The sequence below is a fragment of the Nothobranchius furzeri genome, chromosome 10, assembly GCF_043380555.1.
Source record: "Nothobranchius furzeri strain GRZ-AD chromosome 10, NfurGRZ-RIMD1, whole genome shotgun sequence".
Classification (NCBI taxonomy): Eukaryota; Metazoa; Chordata; class Actinopteri; order Cyprinodontiformes; family Nothobranchiidae; genus Nothobranchius; species Nothobranchius furzeri.
In genome coordinates, this window is record NC_091750.1 from 39,152,089 (window position 1) to 39,173,085 (window position 20,997).

At 46.9% G+C, this 20,997-nt stretch overlaps 1 protein-coding gene across 2 annotated transcripts in view; it reads left to right on the forward strand.

Moving 5' to 3' along the window:
* Positions 1 to 20,997, forward strand: part of rasgef1ba (RasGEF domain family, member 1Ba) — a 58,198-nt gene extending 37,201 nt beyond the window's left edge. For both annotated transcript variants that reach the window (XM_054730399.2, XM_015960237.3), the window contains exons 2-14: positions 1,511 to 1,693; positions 1,928 to 2,050; positions 2,127 to 2,264; positions 5,402 to 5,617; positions 5,935 to 6,009; positions 8,675 to 8,770; positions 9,301 to 9,403; positions 11,190 to 11,269; positions 13,096 to 13,191; positions 14,901 to 14,996; positions 18,052 to 18,175; positions 19,013 to 19,085; positions 20,179 to 20,997. In XM_054730399.2, the coding sequence (XP_054586374.1) occupies positions 1,517 to 1,693; positions 1,928 to 2,050; positions 2,127 to 2,264; positions 5,402 to 5,617; positions 5,935 to 6,009; positions 8,675 to 8,770; positions 9,301 to 9,403; positions 11,190 to 11,269; positions 13,096 to 13,191; positions 14,901 to 14,996; positions 18,052 to 18,175; positions 19,013 to 19,085; positions 20,179 to 20,203 (1,422 nt within the window). In that variant the 5' untranslated portion in view covers positions 1,511 to 1,516 and the 3' untranslated portion in view covers positions 20,204 to 20,997. The remainder of the gene's footprint in view (positions 1 to 1,510; positions 1,694 to 1,927; positions 2,051 to 2,126; positions 2,265 to 5,401; positions 5,618 to 5,934; positions 6,010 to 8,674; positions 8,771 to 9,300; positions 9,404 to 11,189; positions 11,270 to 13,095; positions 13,192 to 14,900; positions 14,997 to 18,051; positions 18,176 to 19,012; positions 19,086 to 20,178) is intronic.

Sequence of the window (20,997 nt, forward strand, 5' to 3'; positions counted from 1 at the left end):
GCCAACACCCTCCGTGGAGTAAACGGATCCCAAACTGTTGACTTTTTCTGGCAATGTCTTCCCCCTCGCTGAACAGAAGCCACATGGTGCAGCAGATGCTGAGGCCACTGCGTTCTGACTCCACACACTCACCATTCTCATGGAAATGTCCACGGTTGTCTGGCTGAATAATGGCTGTAGTGTGTGTGTGCGCACGTGTGAGGGGGACCGCGGGCGCCTCGTGTCGGCGAAGGCCTTACGTGAACCTGAAAGCGAATGTTATTGTTTTTAACTTCACGTTGGAGCTGAGCAGGCAGCTAGACTCTTAGTTTAGCTCCTGGTTTGGTCAGCTGATGTTTACCACCCTTCCTGTCCTGCATTCCTGGGTGACGAAGGCCGGAGTTTACTGGAGCTATTTGTCTCGCTGTGTGGGCAGGTGCAGCCTTTTCCTTCTGGCATCTTTGAATCAATCCCTGGCAGCTCTGCAGTGCGTCGGCCGTAAAGGCTTTCACACTTGGCGGGCAGCCATGGGTCAGCATATTGTTCGGGGGGGGGGGGGGGGGGGGGGCTTTGTGCCACACACACACACACACACCTAGCACCATCAGGTTCAGACATCACCAACACGGCTGCAATGGTGGATGGAGGTGTGGATTTTATCTCCAAACCCAAAAGCTGCTCCTGTTGTTTTGTTCCTCGCACACACACACACACACACACACACACACACACACACACACACACACACACACACACACACACACACGCACGCACGCACTAACTAGCACGCACGCACACACACAAACTTGCACACACGCACGCACACACAAACTTGCACGCACGCACGCACACACACACACACACACACACAAACTTGCACGCACGCACACACACACACAAACTTGCACGCACGCACGCACACACACACACACACAAACTTGCACACACTCACACACACTCGCACATATGCACTCACACACTCACACACACACACACGCACACACGCACGCACGCACACACACACACACACACATTTGCACACACACACACACACACACACACTCGCACATACGCACACACACTCGCATGCACACACACACACACACACTCGCACACACACACACACACACACACACACACACACACACACACACACACACACACACACACACACACACACACACACGACGGTGGAGGAAGAGAACAGATGGCGTGATCTTCAGGGTGAAGCAGCAGTCATGACATCCAGAACCTCTCACGAGCTCCGACACGTTCTGGTGCACTTTCACATTTTAGGAACAGAGCTGTATTGATCCTCACTCTCATCACCAGCGGTCATCTGGGAGTCACAAGACGTTCACCTTTTGCTGAACATAGCTCAGGCTTGTCTGTTTTTTCTCATCGGCCTGTTTGCAGAGTCAGATGAACAAACGTACGACTGAGTAACGGAAACCACCTCCGAACCAACTCTAAGTGTCTGCCTGGTCTGCTCTGCGGTTAAAGTCGCGGTATTCCTTGTTCTTCTTTACAGGACAACATGCCGCAGACTCCACCTTTCCCAGGCCAGCTCAACACGGGCGGCTTCAACAACAACGTGTACCCGAGCACCACGGAGAGCTCCCCAGGCCTGTACTATCAGGACAACAACCTGGTGTCCGGGTCCCTGGAGGCCCTCATCCACCACCTGGTTCCCACCGTGGACTATTATCCAGATGTGAGTGCCGCTTTTTTCCTAAATCCATGGTGGTTTTGGTTCCTTTGCACTCAGATCAGAGTTAGACGTAGAACCTTTTGCTTCGGTTGTGGGTGAGACTGCTGCTTTTATTTTCTGCGTTTGTGGGTTTTTTCTTCCCAGCGTGCACCAGGGACACACGCACCATCTGACTTTTGGTTTGACTTGGTTTTCAAAGCTTTTCTCATGTCAGACATTTTATTTTGGTTTGTGCAGAGGACGTACATCTTCACCTTCCTACTCAGTTCTCGTCTCTTCATCCATCCGTATGAGCTCATGTCTAAGGTGCACCACCTGTGCACAGAACAACAGCGACTTGGCGACCCTCAAGCTGACAAGGTATCTGGATTCGTGCACCTGCAGCTCTGCTGACCTTTCTTATCCTAGTTTCCTCATTTTATGCTTCTGATTCCAGCTGAGACTGAAAAAGATCACTCCAAAGATCCTCCAGCTGCTGACGGAGTGGACGGAGACCTTCCCATATGACTTCAGGGATGAGAGGATGATGCGCAGCCTGAAGGAGCTGACCCAGCGGCTCACCGGTTGGGACGAGGTCAGACGTTAACACGTTCTCGTAGATGCTCTGATGCCCGTCTGCACAAGCAGCAGAGCAAACGCGACGCTGGGCCTAGGTGGGTTTTGTTCTCAGTGGACTGCTCCTTTTTAGGCAGCACTGGGATTGTCCCTGGACCAGTCCGCCGCTGGCCTCAGCAGCTCTGCTGGATGTAATGAATTAGATAACATGTTATTTAATGAGCCATAAGGCGTGGGATTCCATAGGAAATATGAAATCCACCTTACGGATCTGTGAGTTATTTAAACCAGAAGATTGGATCTTTTTATTGCAGGGATTAGATAACCGCTTCGTATTCACTCACAGACAACAGAAGAGAGAGTCAAGTTTAAAAGTTAAGAATTTTATTTCTAACAAATTAAACTAGACTGACTTTAAAACTAAATGTATGGTGTAACTAAAGTGGATGAGACGGTGAATCGATGACGTGCGATGTTAATCAGAACCAGCCAGTCTACATACTCTGAGCGGAAGTCCCCGTCTAGATCAGGAGGTGTAAAGGTCCAGCTTGACCTTTTGGAGCCGGAGCCTGTAGGAGAAGCCACGGAAACCGACCACCCGTCCTGGGATACGTCCGGGTCACGGCAATTTGTTGGCGTCTGGTGAGACCCCAAGCCTGGGTCTTGATGGTTCAGCTTTTATTCTGAAAGGAACTGTTGCCGCAGTTGGTATAGCGAAGAATGTTTCAGCTTGTCGTTGGTTCTTTCGATTAAAGAGTTAAAAGATCAGGATCGCCACTCCGTCACTTTCTCTGGAACGCTTTGAACTGGCGTTAGAGATGACGTGGCATAGTTTTATACTTCGGATGTTTTGGTTTATGGTCGAATGAAAAATTACCAAACACCATCAGAACCACGCCTCCGTCAGAACTGTAATATTCTGATTGGATCAGTGAAAGTAATGTGTTCTGTCTTTTTAACGCTACGTGAAATGAGTCCTGTTGGAACACTTAAAGTCATAGTACTTATTATATTCTATAGGATCATAATAAGGTAATGAATATTTTGATTTCACAGGTCGGTCACATCTTATTTATTGACTAACACTTTGATGGATTAGCTTTATTAAAATAGAGTTCTTTGATTAATTAAAAGAAAAGAGTTCATTCTTCGTTCTTCTGTTGAGCTGAAAATAAGCAGGTCAGAAGGAATGCATGAGACCTTGAGACCATATCTCATGCAGACAGGGGTGGACTGGGACCAAAATTCTGCCCTGGCATTTTTACGAATCGTCGGCCCCAGTCGGCCTTCCCATTGGGAGAGCGGTGGAGGTGGGGGGTGTTGCCGCCCGCGGACTCGTCTCTAGGCCGAATGTGAGATCTAATATGGACTGGGACTGTTAAATTACAAGCAGGACCAGACCGCTGCGACCGGGAGCCCTGGCCTTCCAGATCAGCTCATTCTCCACGGGCGGAGATCAGCGGGAAATTAGCTACGTGCTAATGTGGTAAAACAACTCCTACGTCATTGCTCTACCACATTTTTCTTGCTAAAAACGCCTGGAAAAACTCTGTTAGCCTCGTTACCATGTAGCTAATGTTCTGCAGATCACCAACTGTGGAGTAGTGTCAGCCCAAGCTGGGCAAGCAGCCCCCTTGGCTAAGCGGCCCACCGGGACAGTGCCAGAATTCCAGATAGGCCAGTCCACCCCTGCATGCAGACTAGTCTTGAGCAAAGAAGGGAAAAAACAGTCACTCCGTTCCGTTACATGGATAAATGTTGCCTCTGTCACCTTTAGGAAGCCTGCTGATCCTCCGCTTTCAGGTGTTTGCAGCCAGGAAGGGTGTAACAGGCACCAACGTGTTTTTCTTTTTACTCAACAAAGTAAACAGTGAAAGTTGTGTTTACTGGAGGGGAACACCTCATCGTTCCAGCAGGTAGACGGGAAGTCCGGCCTCGGCTCGGAGCGTTACTTTTAGTTTTCCTTTTAAAATGAAACTCAGCCGCGCGGTTGTTGTGTTTCCTCATGTCGGATTATCATCTAGATGTTTATTTTTTATTGTCTTTCTTTCCATCGATTCATGTTTTGAGCCTTTAATTCAAAGGAATGAAAGCAGTTAGGGTTCAAATGTGGGAAAGTCATCCTTTACATAAAACTAAAACTGGTATCAAACAGCTTTTTAACGGCCTCATGCTTCTTATTTCAGTAGGTTTCTCACTTCGGTGCACGTTTCAGCACTACATAGTCTATATATAGCACTGTATTAAAGTATTTTATCACTGCGTAAGACCTCCCCGCTGTTTTAACGGCAGCTCCACACCAGTGAAGCCCCAGCGGTCAGAACAGCCGTAGTCGTTCAGCGTGATGGAAAAGCCAAAAAGCGGTTCTTTCTCTCAGGTTCTGCTCTGATTGGTCAGATCCACTCCTCGCTGAAACCAGACCAGAGCCCAGAATAGATGCTCTGAACATCTGTCCAAAGTTGTGTCCAAACCAGAGAAAGCATTCCCAGAGCTGGATCTCAGCAGAAGGACTGTCATTATGGATAAATGTGGTCTGGTGGGATAAATACGGAAGCAGCAGCTGGCATCCTGGTTTCTCCTCCTTTACAGCTGCAGCTTTTATTTAGCATCAAGTTTCATTATAAAAATATTAGAGTGTAGTTCATTTCTAGAAGGTGACATCCTAGATGTCCTTGTGTGAATGCATCCTGGTACCCACAGGCTGTTTTGCAGATTCCTGCTTTCAGCCCCCCGGCCCTTCAGGGCTCTGCTGGGCGAACGGCCCGTTCTCAGGTCAGGTGGTGCTCCTCTCAGCCATGACAAACAGAAGCCCACTCCCAGAGTGGTCACTAGCACTGAGCATCATCTGCCACCTTGAGAGGGTTGGGCATTGTGGACCTCCTGCTGGGCTTCGTCCCTGGAGATGTGCTGCTATATTTATGCGACCCCGGCCGGCATGGGAGTGCAGACAAAAGCAGCAGCAGATGGTTGGAGTGTGGCGCGTTTTATCTGTGGTGCAGCTCTGCAGGAGCACAGGCTGGAGCGGTTCTCTAGCTGAAGCCCGGATTAGATGACACGAAGTCTTCTCTGCTCCGGCTTGTGTGGACGGCTGCGTATGAGATGAAGCTCAACGTTCTGAATGTCTAATGTTTCTTTCTCCCTCTCTCCATCCATCAGGTGCACAAGAAGGCCATCAGCCAGATGAGCCAGGGCCTGATCCGGAGGCTGACTGTGCTCAGCCAGTTCGAGGAGGCGCTGGTGAAGATCAACGCCACAGCCACGGAGCGGCTCACGGCTCTGAAGGCCAAACCTCAGGCAGCGACCCAAAGGGACCTGCTGTCCATCTGCAACGACCCCTTCACTGTCGCCCAGCAGCTCACCCACATAGAGCTGGTGAGTCTCTTCTCTGTCGTGCTGTTTAACATGCTTTAACTGGTCCGAGAAGGATGGATCCACCAGCACGCCTGTCCCTCACACTCCCATCGGCGTGGGTCGGGACCAGATCCACACCAGGAGGCGGGTCCACGAGGAGAGGAGGACAGACTTGACATGTTTGATGGATCAGAAATCCAAAATCGTGTCTGAGCGTCTGCAGCATTGATCTTAATCGTGGTGTTGGACTACTGCAACCATTAAGTTCAGCAGGAGTTTGAAGGCTCTGCTGCAGAGGGCTCGGATTCAGGAACTTTCCCTTTCTCTCTCCTTTCCAGGAGCGGCTGAGCTATATTGGGCCTGAGGAATTTGTTCAAGCCTTCGTCCACAAAGACCCTCTGGACAACGAGAAGGTAGAGTCTGCCTGCTTTTCTAGAACCGAACCGAGTCCCGTCTCCGTGGCTGAGCCACTCTCGGCACATCTGATTAGTCTGTCTGGAATGGAGACAGACGCAGAGTTTACACAACATGGTGACGGTCTGCTGCTCGGGTCAGAGCCAGGCCAGGTGCCTCCGGACAGCAGCAGCAACAGACTCACACACACACACCTAACCGGCAATTTCCTCCAACCACCCTGCTGTCTGGATTAGGCGAGCATGTGTGCTCCTCATCTCTTAGCAACTGCTGCTGCAAAGGGTCCACGTTGGGAAAGGGCGGGGGGCGTGTTTGGGCAACAAAGCTTCTGTCTGGCGTTTTGTTGCTAGGCAACAAGCCTTTAAAGTTAGGGGAGCTGAAGGCTGTCTTTGTGCTTGTAGGCTAGTTCGCCTCGTACCCCCAATGTGTGTGTGTGTGTGTGTGTTACGTCCCCGACAGGAGATGTTAAAATGTGAAGGAGGGGGTAACATAAGAAATATGACAGTGGAGTTTGAAATGGTTTTATTTGTAGTAAAAGGTTCTAAAAACGAGCAAACAGATGGCGCGCATTATAAAGATAATGCAAAAACAAACAAAACTCTCAAAAAGGTTAACATTACAAGGCGAATGATCAGCTATAAAAACACCTGGTAAAAACTTATTAAAAGTTTTACTGCAACGAAGGTGTTTAAAAACCGGAGTCAATGAAATTGCAACAAACAAAGTTAACCTTTAACACAAACATCAAAAGATCCCATTGGGTCATCCAAAAGCTCATCACTAAGAGTTAAAACTGTAAAGTTAAAACTCATCGAAACGAAGGGGTTGAAACCAAAACGAGACCTGGAGGACAGCAGAACCCCTGCACTGCTGAAGGCACAGCCTTTTTATCCAGGTGTTGGTGATCAGCAGGATTGGGCTCAGCTGTGCTCCTCAGCAGCCTGGAAGAGAGGAGGAGGAGGGGCGGAGTCAGGCTGATCACCGGGGTGATCCTGGCTCCTGGATCTCACTGGCCAGACTGGTAGCCTAGTGTGTGTGTGTGCGTGTGCGTGTGCGTGTGCGTGCGTGCGTGCGTGTGTCCAGTGGCAGGAGAGCTGACTCGGGGGTGAATAGCGTAAGGCCAGAGGAATGTGTGGAATGAGATCAAGAGGAATCCACAAAAAGGACCAGTATAGCTACATAATGGGAACACTGGCCTCGTGCTCTTCTGAAGACCATAGGACGCCTAAAGCTCGGTTTATACTTGACACGTCTGCGAGGTCCGCACGGCTCCGCGTGGCCAAATTACGTCATTTTAGCATCCACGCCCCTCCGTGTGGCCTCCGCGCAGCACAAAGTTCACGGACCGCAATCCTAGGAAATTTTCTGTCCACGTGGACGCTCCTGCACGGAAAAACGTGGCGGACTGGCAAGCGCTCACAGTGGCGGAGGTTCGTAAGCACAGACATCTTTACGATTCTGTCACAGTCAGAAAAGACAAGGACACGGTGAAAGAATGTTAACAACAGTGATTTCTGCTTCTGCCGTGGTGTAGTGTTGTAGGCATGCCGCAGGGCCTGTGCCGCCCCCTACAGCCTGGGAGAATATTGGCTCACTGCAGAGACCAGAGGGTAGAAAGGAACCATAAACGCTGCAAGTTCCGACACGCGCTCCATCTGCGGGTCTCGTTTCCGCGCAGGATGTACGTGCGTCAAGCATAAACCGAGCTTTAGGCTCCTCCCTTTCCGGTCGGCTCACAAGTCCCTGGAAGAGCGAAAAAAGGAAAGCAGGTCAACGGGCTAAAAGATCATTTTGTAACCCATTTTGCCCTAAGCCCTGGATCGGACGTGTGCTATACCGACGCCGGTCACGTACTTTGAGATTTATCAGCTTGTAAAAGTTCATAATTAGCATGACTACAAATCAGACGTTGGTACGTTGCATATATGATGTCACCACATAAGCTCCTCCCCCAGCATAGCTGCTACTCACCACATGACCAGATTTATGGTGGTTCTTTCCTCCTGTGGGAAGGTTGCTGAACTTCCAGCCCCTTTTCTCTCAGTTTTCTCCGTGTCTGATTCGATGACGTCACTTTGGTGAAACGCATTTGAAGTCCTGGACTTATTTTCACCAAAAAAAAAAACCTAAAATATCGTTCCCCTGTTAGAAAATAAGTCCGTTCTTGGTATCAAAATGTGTCTTTAAAATTCACGGACATCATGTGTGAAATCCACGGCACAAAACAAGCGGATTATAAAATAGAGTTTTTGGTCCCGTTGACTTTTATTTTGTTGTTCTTCTGGGTACCCGTGGCCCGGAAGTAGATGGGCGGGACTTCAGCTCACTACCTCGCTCCACTCAGACAGGAGTTTGTGATGTTGTGCAGATGTTAAAACCTTGAAATGAAAGGATGACCTGACATGACCTACAACCCTCATCTTGGCTGTACTCAGCTTTGCCTTCTTTCCACATGTTGGTGCGTTGTTTGCTACAGCGCCACACACAGGACTGGCATAGTCACTGCATCATGTAGGTTTTAATGTGAATGAAAACGCACCGAATCCAGAAGATGCTGAACATGAAAAACTCCGTTAGGAACGGCGGTCTCCTTGCTTTGCTCTGGATCAAAAGCTCATGCAGATGTTTTGGTTTGTAGCTGGCTGATGAAGTGTGTTTTTGCAGAACTGCTTCAGTGATCACAAGAAGGCCAACAACCTGGGAGCTTACGTTGACTGGTTCAACAGACTCAGCTATCTGGTGGCTACAGAGATCTGCATGGTGAGTAGCTCTGCCACCACCAGAACACACATCAAACCAGCAAGAAGAAGAAACGATCTTTTATGAAGCACCTCTCTAGATAAAATCACGAGGTGCTCACAAGGACAAAAGTTCAAATTAAAAAATGATTAAAAAACATCATAAAAATGGGAAATGTTTACATTTGTGATAAAAATGTGAGAAAATGAATATGAAAGAGGTATCAGTGTGGATCTCTGGAGAGGTTGTATTGGTAGAAAGAGCAGAACAGGGAGAGGGAGGTGATGGAGGTCCCACCAAACCTGAACAGGTGAGTTTAAAGGAGATCCCTGAGTCCACTGATCTCAGGCTCAGGGGAGAGATTAGCTTCCCCGCTTGTTATTTCAGTTAAAAAGGATGAAAACGTTCTAGGAACACTCGACCTTCTCTGATGATGACCAGACACGTCCCAGAGCAGCAGTAGAGCTCCATCCAACACGTTGACCAGAGCGCTGGGTTGGTCTTCAGGCCTAATCCAGGGAGTAATGAGATCCTTTGTTTTTTTTTAACAGCCTGTGAAGAAGAAGCATCGAGCTCGAGTCATGGACTTCTTCATCGACGTGGCGCGAGAATGCTTCAACATTGGCAATTTTAACTCCCTCATGGCCATCATCTGTGAGCTGGTTTTTATTTCTGAGGTCTTTTTAGCCTTATTCACCCAACGATGTAACACAACACCACGTTAGCAATAGCTGTCATGGTGGATGGTGCATTTGTAAAGCACCTTGTTAGGGCTCTACAACCCCCCAAGGCGCTTTACAACACAACCAATCATTCACCCACCCACACACTGGTGGGGATGAGCTACGATGTAGCCACAGCTGCTCCACCAGTCCCTCCGACCACCACCAGCAGGCAAGGCGGGGTAACGTGTCTTGCTCAAGGATACAACAGCAGCATTCTCTGGTCAGAGCCGGGATCCAACCTGCAACCTTCTGATTACCGGACAACGCGCTCTACCTCCTGAGCTACTGCCGTTCCTTAGTTAATCAGCTGCTGCTAACAAAGCTAACATCTTAGCGGGCAATAACAGAAAAGCTTGAGATTATCACCGTGTGTCACACTGAAAAGGGTCCCACTGGAAACAGCCCTTAAACGGATTTTTGTCTTTCTGACTGAACTAGCTTTCAGGAGATTTTATCTATCTATCTATCTATCTATCTATCTATCTATCTATCTATCTATCTATCTATCTATCTATCTATCTATCTATCTATCTATCTGTCTATCTATCTATCTGTCTGTCTGTCTGTCTGTCTGTCTGTCTGTCTGTCTGTCTGTCTGTCTGTCTGTCTGTCTGTCTGTCTGTCTGTCTGTCTGTCTGTCTGTCTGTCTGTCTGTCTGTCTGTCTGTCTGTCTGTCTCTCTTTCTCTCTCTTTCTCTCTCTTTCTCTCTCTCTTTCTCTCTCTCTCTCTCTCTCTCTCTTGTTTCTGGTGCAAGTGTTTATTTCCAAAGCCTTGCGTCCATTGCTCCGGTCACCTCACATCCGTGGTTCCTCCTCCTGCTCTCCACAAACATTAACCGCTGAAGTTCACTGGGGGCCCAGCCGACACCCCCGAGTAACCCACTGACCATCTGCATTTACAGTCAAGTCTATCTGCTCACTCTCACAGCCCGCAGGCCAGCGGAGAGCTGTGGAAAAACGGGGGCGGGGCGTCGCTGCTACCGGACTCAGAACAAACCCATGCAAGCAGATGGTCAGCACTGACCAGAGAGAGTCGGAGCACAATGGAGGAGGAGGGAGAGGTAGTGAGGAGGGGGCAGGACAGAGTGCCAGCTGTCCTCTGCCCATCTCCCCTGACGGAGAGAGTGCCACAGGCAAATGTGTCCACACCCGCCTCGTCCCCCAGGAGCTGCCGGGGTGAGACGTTAGTGCTGCTCTGAAGAGGCTTCCTCCCCCGAAAGCTCATGATCTCTCTAAGGAATACCCTTAGGATAAAAGGATGAACAGTATTTTAAAAGAATAATCAAAGAAGCTGAAACTTGAGCAAAAATCAAATTATCGATGTGTAGAGCGTAAAGATGACATCATCATTACAAATAAAATACTCATTTTGATGCAGATGCACATCAAACCTGTAAAACAACAACAAACATGCTGCCTGCACCCAAAAGGCCGTGATGTTACCGCCTAACAGCTGTTCACACACGCACACACACACACACACATACATACACACGCACACACACACAGCAGGATTAGTGTATGGGGAGCTGAGAGCTGGGAGGGGAACCGAGGCGAACATTAATCTCTGTTGTTCTTGAGCTTGTGTCATCACGCATCAGAGGGAGCGGCATGAGAAAAGGAGCGGGAGTACCAGGGTGACGGGGGGAGGGGTGTGTGTTTGCTTAGATGTGTGACGTCTCACTCACTATTTTTTTTTGTGTGCTCGCCTTGCAGCTGGGATGAACATGAGTCCCGTATCCCGGCTCAGGAAAACCTGGAATAAAGTCAAAACGGCCAAGTTTGACATCTTAGAGGTAAAAAGATTTTCTTAACATCTCTAAAGGATTGGTCCTGTCTGCCCCCCCCCCCCCCCCCCCACACACACACACACACACTCTGTATCTTCCTGTCAGTCACCAGATCAGAGCAACAACGGACATTTGGAAAAGCTGAGACTGAAGCTCCTGAGGGTCTGAACGGTTCTGGTTCTGAGGCCCGGCTGCGACACGGATTCAGATAAAATAATCATTAATAGGATTTTTGTTAAAGAAAAAAATCGGATTAAGGTTTTGTTTTGCCTTCTCTGTGGCAGAGCGTCAGCCCTGGGAGTGGGAGGTCGGGGTTCAAATCCCGGTCGGGTCAGACCAAAGACTTTAAAAATGGGACCCAACGTCTCCCTGCTGGACTCTCAGCTTTAAGGGGTCGGATCGGGGGTTAAACCGCCAAATGGTTCCCGAGCGCAGCCGCAGCTGCAGCTCACCGCTCCCCACGAGGATGGGTCTCGTGCAGAGATGGAATTTCACCAGCGTGCGTTTTTGGACTTTAACTTTTCTGAAAATGTTGAGAATAAATAACTAAAATAATTCCACCTGCTCTCTGTTGTTTCATAAATGAAAGTGCAGGACAGGAGAAGCAAAAACGAAGAAGAAAATCTGGATTACAATCTGCCCAAAAAGAAAGGAGCACCTGCACCGCCTCGGGAGTAAAACATGGCAGCAAACAAACAAATTTCACAGCAGACGTGTTGATCTGACAGGTCCGTGTGGACGGAGAAGAGGGATTCCTGCAGCCAGGGTGACGTTTCGCATCGGGAAACCTGCTGGAAAACAGTTACCTGAATCCGACGGATATCTGAAATAACAGATCCGACTGGAAACTGACATGTTGTTCCTTCGTGTCCCACTAGAGACGATCTATTAGCTTCCTGCCTCTCCGGGCTCGATCCGGCTTCTGTTATTAGACGGCAGTCGCTAAACAAAACAGAGCTTCTTTTGGTTGGTACCAAGATCACCCTCTCAAAATGTGACAGTTTCTCTCTCACTGTTGATAAAACTTCAGTTTCCCCCTCTCCCCAGGTCTAGAGTCTGGGTGTCATCCTAGACAGCACACTATCCTTCCAATCTCACATCGGTAGCATCACTCGGTCAGCTTATTTCCATCTTCGTAACATTAATCGTCTTCGCCCCTCCCTTACCGTCCACTCTGCTTCTATCCTTGTCCATAGTCTGGTTACATCACAGGCCCCCCTCAGAAAACACCTCGGTAAGCTCCAGTTGGTTCAGAAAGCAGCAGCGCGCATCGTCGCTAAAACTCCCATCTCTCATCACGTCACCCCCATCCACAAACAACTCCACTGGCTACCAGTGCGCATCAGGATTAACTACAAGAGTCTCCTTCTCACCTTCAAGGCCATCCATAACCTCCTCCCTCACTACCTCACAGATCTCGTTCACATCGTCGCCTCGTCCCGTTCCCTCAGGTCCTCCTCCTCCATTCATCTCTCTGTGCCCTCCTTCCGTCTCAGCACCATGGGGAGTAGAGCCTTCAGCTGCACCGCTCCCAAACTCTGTAACTCCCTTCCCCCTCTCATCTAGAACATTAACTCATTCACAGAATTCAAAAAACAACTCAAAACTCTTCATAATCACATATCAGCTTTGAATTTTAGAGTGCCTTGTTTGTTGATGTTTACGTATGTTTACTTATTGAATGATTTGTGTTTTTATTCTGTACAGTGTCCTTGAGTGACCAGAAAGGCGCTTTTAAATAAAATTTATTATTATTATTAATAATAATAAACGTGATGAACATCAAAGTCTTTCTGTTTCGCCACGCTGACTCCGTCGCTTTCTCTCCACAGCACCAGATGGATCCTTCCAGCAACTTCTACAACTACAGGACCGCGCTGAGAGGAGCGATGCAGAGATCCCTCACAGCCAACAGCAGCAGAGAGAAGGTGAGCCCCACACAGATGACATCCCAGCTCTCCATGTAGGAAAGCGTCCAGACCTGGGAAAGTGGGTCAAGTCTGGGATGAAGCAGTTTCTGCTCCGCGGCCTCGTCCGGCCGCCAGAACATCAACAAAGTGTTTCAGAAAGACGGCCCAGACTCGTTGACATTTGGTGCATTCGTTAGAGGGGATCAGCTGGTGTTTGTACAACCAGCTGCTGAGCGAAGCGGCGCCACAACAAACTCTGCTGTTATGTAGAAAGTGCAGATTTAATCTGGCTCTTTATCTCCACGCCGCGTTCCCGTCGTGTTGACGCCATCAGCAGCCTCTCAGGGCCGGGACCCAGGCGGAGGTTGCGTAACGTCCGAGGGGACTCTTGGGCCGGGCTACATCTGGGTCAGGACACGAGGAGGGGCTCGGTTTCTTCCTCAGCAGCAAAATAAAAACATGACCGCCGGCCAGATCACATAGTGTTCTCGGATGCTTCTGGAGTCGCCCGCCCGGCGCCGACTCCTCCTCCGGCCTTTGAGTCATCCCACGGTGAATCTGGGCGATTCGCTAACGGAGACGGAATGTTCTGTCAATATCCGTCTGGCTCCTGGAGGGACGAGTTCTCGTTGGGAGCCCAAATATGCAAACATTCCAGGACAAGAGGTCATGAAATGGAAAGTTCCCAAGAAGTCTGGTATGTTCCTGTTGGTGACCTCTCCTTCTGGGAGGGTTGGAGGTTTGTTTACAAGCTCCTCAGACACCCAGGGCTCGCCGTCGCCGGATTCACCCACATCTGACCTTCGCTTCAGCCCGGAGGAGCGCCGCTTCAACAGGAAGACCTAAAACTTATGATTCTCCTGCTTCAAAACGATTTCACAAACTGCCAAAATCATCTGATTTTCAACAGACTTGTTGTGTCTGATGTTTTGGTTGCTTAGCAACGCTTCTCCGTAGCATTTGCCTGAAAGGAATGATGAGTTTTTCTGCCTTTAAGACCAGTTTTATTAGCTTCAGTTTTCTAATCGTGGTCAAAAGGCCCCGAGTCACGGCCTGTGCTGTTGTTAAACCCGAGAATAAAGAGGTGCCGTAGATGACGCCGTGTTGGGATGTGTTCTGTGTGATGCAAACCGTGAAAAACAGCTAAAATGTCTCGGATAGAAAGAGATTTCTTGTTAAAAGGGCTTTAAAGATGCTCCCGTCTGTCGTGTGTAAATTTAACTGACTAATCTTGTGCATCCACTGATCTTGCTGCCTGAAACGGCCGTCATCTGGCTCCGGCCCATCGACACACCACGTCCAGCTATGACGTCCTCATCCTTTCATTGCTTCTGGAAGCTGAACATGTATGTGAGCACATGCATGCCTGACCCCTCCCCCCCCCCGGCCTTGCAGAGGCCTGCTTCAATCACCCAGTTCCTCGCAAACAAACGGACAGAATCAGAAGCACACCTGTCCAAATCAACACGAGTGTGTTCTTCAGATTTAACCCGAGTGGAGACACGTCTGCAGCTGCTCCTGTTGGGTCTCTTAAAAGCATCATGAATGTTTAATGTGTGTGTGTGTGGGTGGGGGGGGGGGGATGATATGAATAGGATTTGGTGTTTTTTAACTTCAGATCCTCTCTGCGGTCACCGGATTTACTGGGATGTAATGCGGATGAACCAGGAATCGCTGGGATGTGGTGTGGGTGAATTAATCCTCCTTCTCTTTCTGACATCCTCCAGATCGTCGTCCCGTTCTTCAGCCTGCTCATCAAAGACATTTACTTTCTTAATGAGGGGTGTTCCAGCCGCCTGCCCAACGGCCATGTCAACTTTGAGGTAAGAGTTCTTCTGGCACTCGAGGAGTACAGACGCTTCCCTCTTTCGCTCCCTTATCTTTTTTTCCCAAGTATAGCGTTGTTAATCTACATAACTAGAATTTAACGCTGTTGCTTTTCAGCTTTGCTAAATCCTGAGAAAGATCAAACTAATTGGCAATGAAACATATTATACATATATATATATATATATATATATATATATATATATATATATATATATATATATCTACGGATATTTATATAATCGATAGAAGTTCATACACCAACTGGCTTGGTCTGTATTTAATCAAAAGATTAATATTTAATTTAAGAGATTTAAATTAATAGAAAAAGTTTATTTATTAATTCAGAAGATCTAACGAGATCTTTGCTCGTTCAGTGATCAATATACACCACTCTGTGTTTTATTTCAATTCAATTGTATTTATATAGCGCCAAATCACAGGAGTCACCTCAAGGCACTTCACATAATAAACATTCCAATTCAGGTCAGTTCATTAAGCCAATCTGGAAAAATGTTTCCTACATAAGGAACCCAGCAAATTGCACTCGCTGGGGGAAACAGGACCCCCCCCCCCCTTCCTATTGTAGTCTCATGTTATGTTGTGTTGTCTGAAGTCTGTTGCATATCTGTCTAGGGCTGCAACTAACGATTATTTTCATAGTCGATTAATCTGTCGATTTTTTTTTGATTAATCGGTTTGTTGTTTAGCTAGTCGATTAATCTGTCGATTATTTTTTTCGATTAATCGATTAATCTGTTTGTTGTTTAGCTATTTAACCTATACAAGTGATGAATACATTTCAGTTAAGAAAAAAAAAACATAAGAGAATTGTGCAGTTGACTGCAATCTATTTTATTGCACATGAACAGTCAGCAGTATAAAATGAGCTAAACAGTGCAAAATATCAGTCCAGAATCATTTTTTAGCATTAGCTGGAAGCCTGCTCCTTCCACCATGGATAGTGGCCTCATGTCTTTTACCAGCATGTTTAGAATAGAGTTTGTAAGTGGTATGAATTGCTGGGGGGTGAGTGTCTTGTTCCCCATGTAGTTGTCCATTGTTGCTTGTTTTTTTCTGCATAAGAAACACAAATAGACTGAAATAAGTACACATATAAAATAAAGCAGCACACACTACTAAATCAATATTATATTATTTGAATTAATTAACAATATACAGTGATCATTTATTTTGAGGGTTACGTTCTACAAAATAGCCCGCAACAGGAGATATTCAGAAAAAAAGTCTAATTTTTTTACTATTAAAAAGTTCTAAGTAAGAAGCTCATGAGGTTTTTACTTTGAGTCGGGAGTGTTTAAATTAGCTAGAGAAATGTGAAAAATGTTTATTTTGTGTAATACTGTTTAAGAAACATGATAAAAATGTGTTGTGAGGCGTTTTACAGTGTTAGATAGTAAAACAGCCTTTTAATAGTAAAAAAATGACTTTTTCTGAATTTCTCCTGTATTTAAAAATTGAAAGCGTACAACTATGCCGCTTTATATTCACCTGGACACAGCTCGTCTGTATATGTTTCACCGCAGAGTTGTCCTTTTTTGAATGAGTAACATAGTTATGGGTTTTTGCCATTTTTCTCTTAACGAGAACATTCTTATAAACAGACGTGCTAAATTTGGCAAGCGCATGATACACAACACGGAGGAGATTCACGATTGCATCTAGTCAGTCAGAAGTAGAACACCGTAGACTGACGCGGCAAAAAAACAAAACATGTTTAACATCCACTATAACGAACTCAGCTAAAACACTAAGTCCAGCTTGTTTATTTTCTGTTACTTACCGGGCTGGCTCTTCCAAATGACGGCTCACTTGACCGCGGTGCTCTTCCTCTGCTGCATCAGCCCCCACATGTTTTCGTCTCAAATGTTCACTTAGGGACGTCGTGCTTCCGTGCCATGCTAGATGGTTTTTGCATATTTTGCAGGTCACCCGTCTTTTCATGGCATCTAGAGTCAAGTGCTCCCATACTCGTGAGGTTTTTGTCCGGGGTTTCTCTTCAGTTTTGTCACTTCTATTTTTCTTCCGTATTTCTTGTTCCGCCATCTCTCACAGCAAGATGAGCGTCAGTAACGTGATACGTCATGAAAACCGAGGGCACTTATTGTCTCATTTATTTTTCTACGGCTCCACTGGTAGATCAGTGGCTCATTACTGCCACACACTGGCGGCAAATTTAACAGCTTGTAACCGATGTCAGATTGTGGTAAAAATAGACTTTATGCAGTAAAATATGATTATTAAACAACTAATCGATGACTAAAAAAGTTGTTAACTATTTTAATAATCGATTATAATCGATTAAATCGATTAGTTGTTTCAGCTCTATATCTGTCTGAGGTGTGTTTTTGCTGGGTAACTCTGAAGTGCCTTTTTTTCCCTCCACCTGAACCAATCTTCATGTAACCCACACATAAGGTAGCGCGACTCAGGGTTGCGAATGACCACAGTCACCCATTCTTGTCATGTGTCTTGCCCATGTATGTCTGATCTCTGAATTGTGTGTACTGAAACTCTAATTTCCCTCTGGGATTAAGAAAGTATTGATTGAATGATTGATTGATTGATTGATTGATTGATTGATTGATTGATTGATTGATTGAAGACAGAATTTATATAGGGAAACACACACACACACATGCAGCTGACTGGTGATGTCACATCGCGGTTTAACTCCAGGTTATTTAAGGGAACTTCCTTAAACACGGACAGTAAATGGGGAAGTGACGACTCAGCTGTTTCCATGGAAATTAACGGTTTGTGACTCTGTGATCACTCACCTACGCTAAACCAGTCATCGTTTTACTCATTCTCTCCCTCCTGGTTGCCTAACCAGCATTTGTCTCGCCTTTAGTGATTTTTCCCATCACATTTGAACCAACGAACACCCTAAAACAGCCCATGACAACCCCATTACAGCTCTGTGTCCTCCTAGGTTGTGTCTTGACCGTCTGGCTTGTTTGAAGCAGAAAATATTCATTAAATTTTCCCATTCCTTGGGGTGTTCACCTAAGTGTTTTTGTTTTGTAGAAATTCTGGGAACTGGCCAAACAGGTGAGCGACTTCATGACCTGGAAGCAGGTGGAGTGTCCGTTTGAGAAGGACCGTAAGATCCTGCAGTACCTGCTGACCGCTCCAGTGTTCACTGAAGATGGTGAGTTCATGAGTGGATGATTTAGTTCTAGTTCCATGTTTTCCTCAGATTTTAAAAAGAAGACCAACCCAGATCTTTACTGTTGGGAATTATAAATCCACCATCCCTGCACCCGTCCCCACCTCTCTACTGTCCACTCCTTGTTCCCTACTCCCCATGACTGATGTCAAGTTGTTGTTGTTGTTGTTGTTAGCCTCAAGGGCAATATGCCGATTATCGCTTGTAAGTCGCTTTGGTCAAAAGCGTCTGCTAAATACATAAACATAAATCCAGACATGACATTCCAGAAGCTCCTGAACACTTGACACCGGCTCTCTGACAGATAATTTGCTGCTGTGGCCCCCAGACTCTGGACCTTTCTCCCCCTGAGCCTGAGATCAGTGGACTCGGTGGTCTCCTTTAAAAAGCAGCTGAAGACTCACCTGTTCAGGCTTTTGTATGACCTTCTTCACCTCTCTCTCTTTATTCTGCTCTCCCCACCTATTCCACCTTCCTCAGGATCCACTGATTTCCCTCTTTCTTGTTCACTCTCTCTCTTTACATTTTTTTAATCACAATTGTCTATTTTTTGCTCATTTTAAATATATTTTTAACCATTTTCTAAATTTTTTTATTTTTACATTTTTTTGTTTTTGTGAAGCGCCTCGTGCACCTTTTTATCTTTTAGAGGCGCTATAGAAAAGCTATTTGCTTCTTCTTCTTCTCTTATCAGTCTTATAGAAGAGACCCACCGATCTGAGAAATCCTACAGCCATTGAAGCACACCCACTGAAAGGACCAATCAGCTCTGAGCGTCTCCCCTGGTATTCATGTGTCTTCTTCATGTTATCGTTGCAGCTCTGTATCTGGCGTCGTACGAGAGCGAAGGTCCTGAGAATAACACGGAGAAGGACAGATGCAAGTCTCTGAGGTGTGTGAGACTCCTCCTCTTTCTCCTCTTCATCCACACTCGTCTCTATGCCCCCCCCCAGACAGAACTGAAGGGATGTGGGTCATACAGCCGTGCTGACCCCTACTTACACACGTACACACGCACGCACGCACACACACACCAGCTCTTGTTGCTCTTCTCAGTCCTGCGCTGTAACTCTTGTACTTTTGCCTAAAAGACATCAGTCATTTTCACACACCTGCCACACAGTACTTCTTGTGTGTGTGCCTGCTTGTGTGTGTGTGTGCGTGCGTGCGTGTACGTGTGCGTGCACATACGTGTGCGTACATGTAAGTGTGTGTATGTGTGTGTGCGTACGTGTATGTGTGTGCATGCGTGTACGTGTGTGTACGTACGTGTGTGTGCGTTTACGTGTTTGTGTGTGCGTGTACGTGTGTGTGTGTGTGTGTGTGCGAGTGTGTGTGTGTTTAGCTGACCAGACACTTACACATCTGCAGGTATTTAGTGTGTTAAACTGAATCCTTGTAGGAGTTCCTGATAAGACCAGAACAGCTGGAACTCTGACTTGTTGGGTTTACAGCAGCAGCATCCAGTTTGAGCTGCTGCTGCCCCCAGTGGCCAAAAAGGAAAGTGCTGCTTTGGGGCTGATGATTTTTACACAACAGAATAAAAACTACAAATATTAAAATAACATAATTATGATGGAACAGAGCCTTTAGCCTTGATTTTTTTAAACTCTTTTTTTAGAATTTATTTACTTTTCTAGTTGGCAATGTTTGAATTGAGTGCACATTTAAAAACGATTTAAAAACTAAAACTCTCTCCATGCAACAGTTAAAGGGGTTTAACAAGAAGATGCTGGTTACCAGAAGCTGATCCCACACTCTTATCTGGATCAGATCAGCTGTTAGGAGACGGTTTTGGATCTGAAGCTTGAGGACTTGTTTAGTCTCCTCAGCTTGACGCACCTCTGCTAAAGTCCCTCTGGATCGGAGCCTCAGACTGTCTGCTCTAGAGCACACTTCTGGCTGGAAGCTGCTAGAAATCCCCTCAAGTTTAAATTCAGCGTGGTCCTCAGATGCTCACTGCTCTTGTCTCCTTCTCTCTGCAGATCCACTCTGCTGAGCAGAGTCTGATGCTCGGAGGAAACCTGAATGACGAATCGGCGTTCCCAGTCGACGCTGCTGTTGTCCGAACTGAGTATTCCCGTGTTGGAAGGGAAACCGCAATCTCTAAGTGTGACTGGGAGGACCTCCAGAACTGAACCCCGCCTTCCTCCTGCTGTGTATTTGAGGACTGCTGTTTTTCACCTCTTTGTATGACTGCAGTCCTTTTGTTAAAGCCTCCACAGCCCTGGGGGTCGAACGGCGGTTCGGCCCTGATGTTGGAGCTTGTTTCTCCTCTTTGTTTTCATACTTTTTAATTCCACTAAAATAGCTGAAAGTTAGCTGCTGGCTGGCTAACGCGGCATCGATGCTGAACTCTCTGGTTCCACATGCCAGCATTTCTACGGAGAACCGTCACCTGCAACACTGTTATCCTGTTTCTGCCTTTGTCCCGTCGTCGTGTTTGGAGTTTGTCACGAGTCCGAAGCGTTGGCTGTGATGAGTGTGAGGAACGCAGTTTTTCAGAAGAGAACATGATTTTGGTTTCTTGAGGCTGGAAGCATCACTTGTGTGATTGGTGGCCTGTTGTGTGGTCAGTGTCTAGCTAACGGTCTGTGCTGCCCCCTGGTGGCCGAACCGGAGAAGTGATGTGTTCTGAGTGAGTACTGTGAAGTCCCCCGCCCCCCAGGTTAATTAACAGTTTTATTTTTTATATTATTGAGAAGTTAATTTCCCTTCAGTTGTTTTATTTATAAATCTGTGGTCGTGTTGTCCTGATATTACTATTTAATTTTGTACTTGCTGGTACGTAACACGTCTAAATA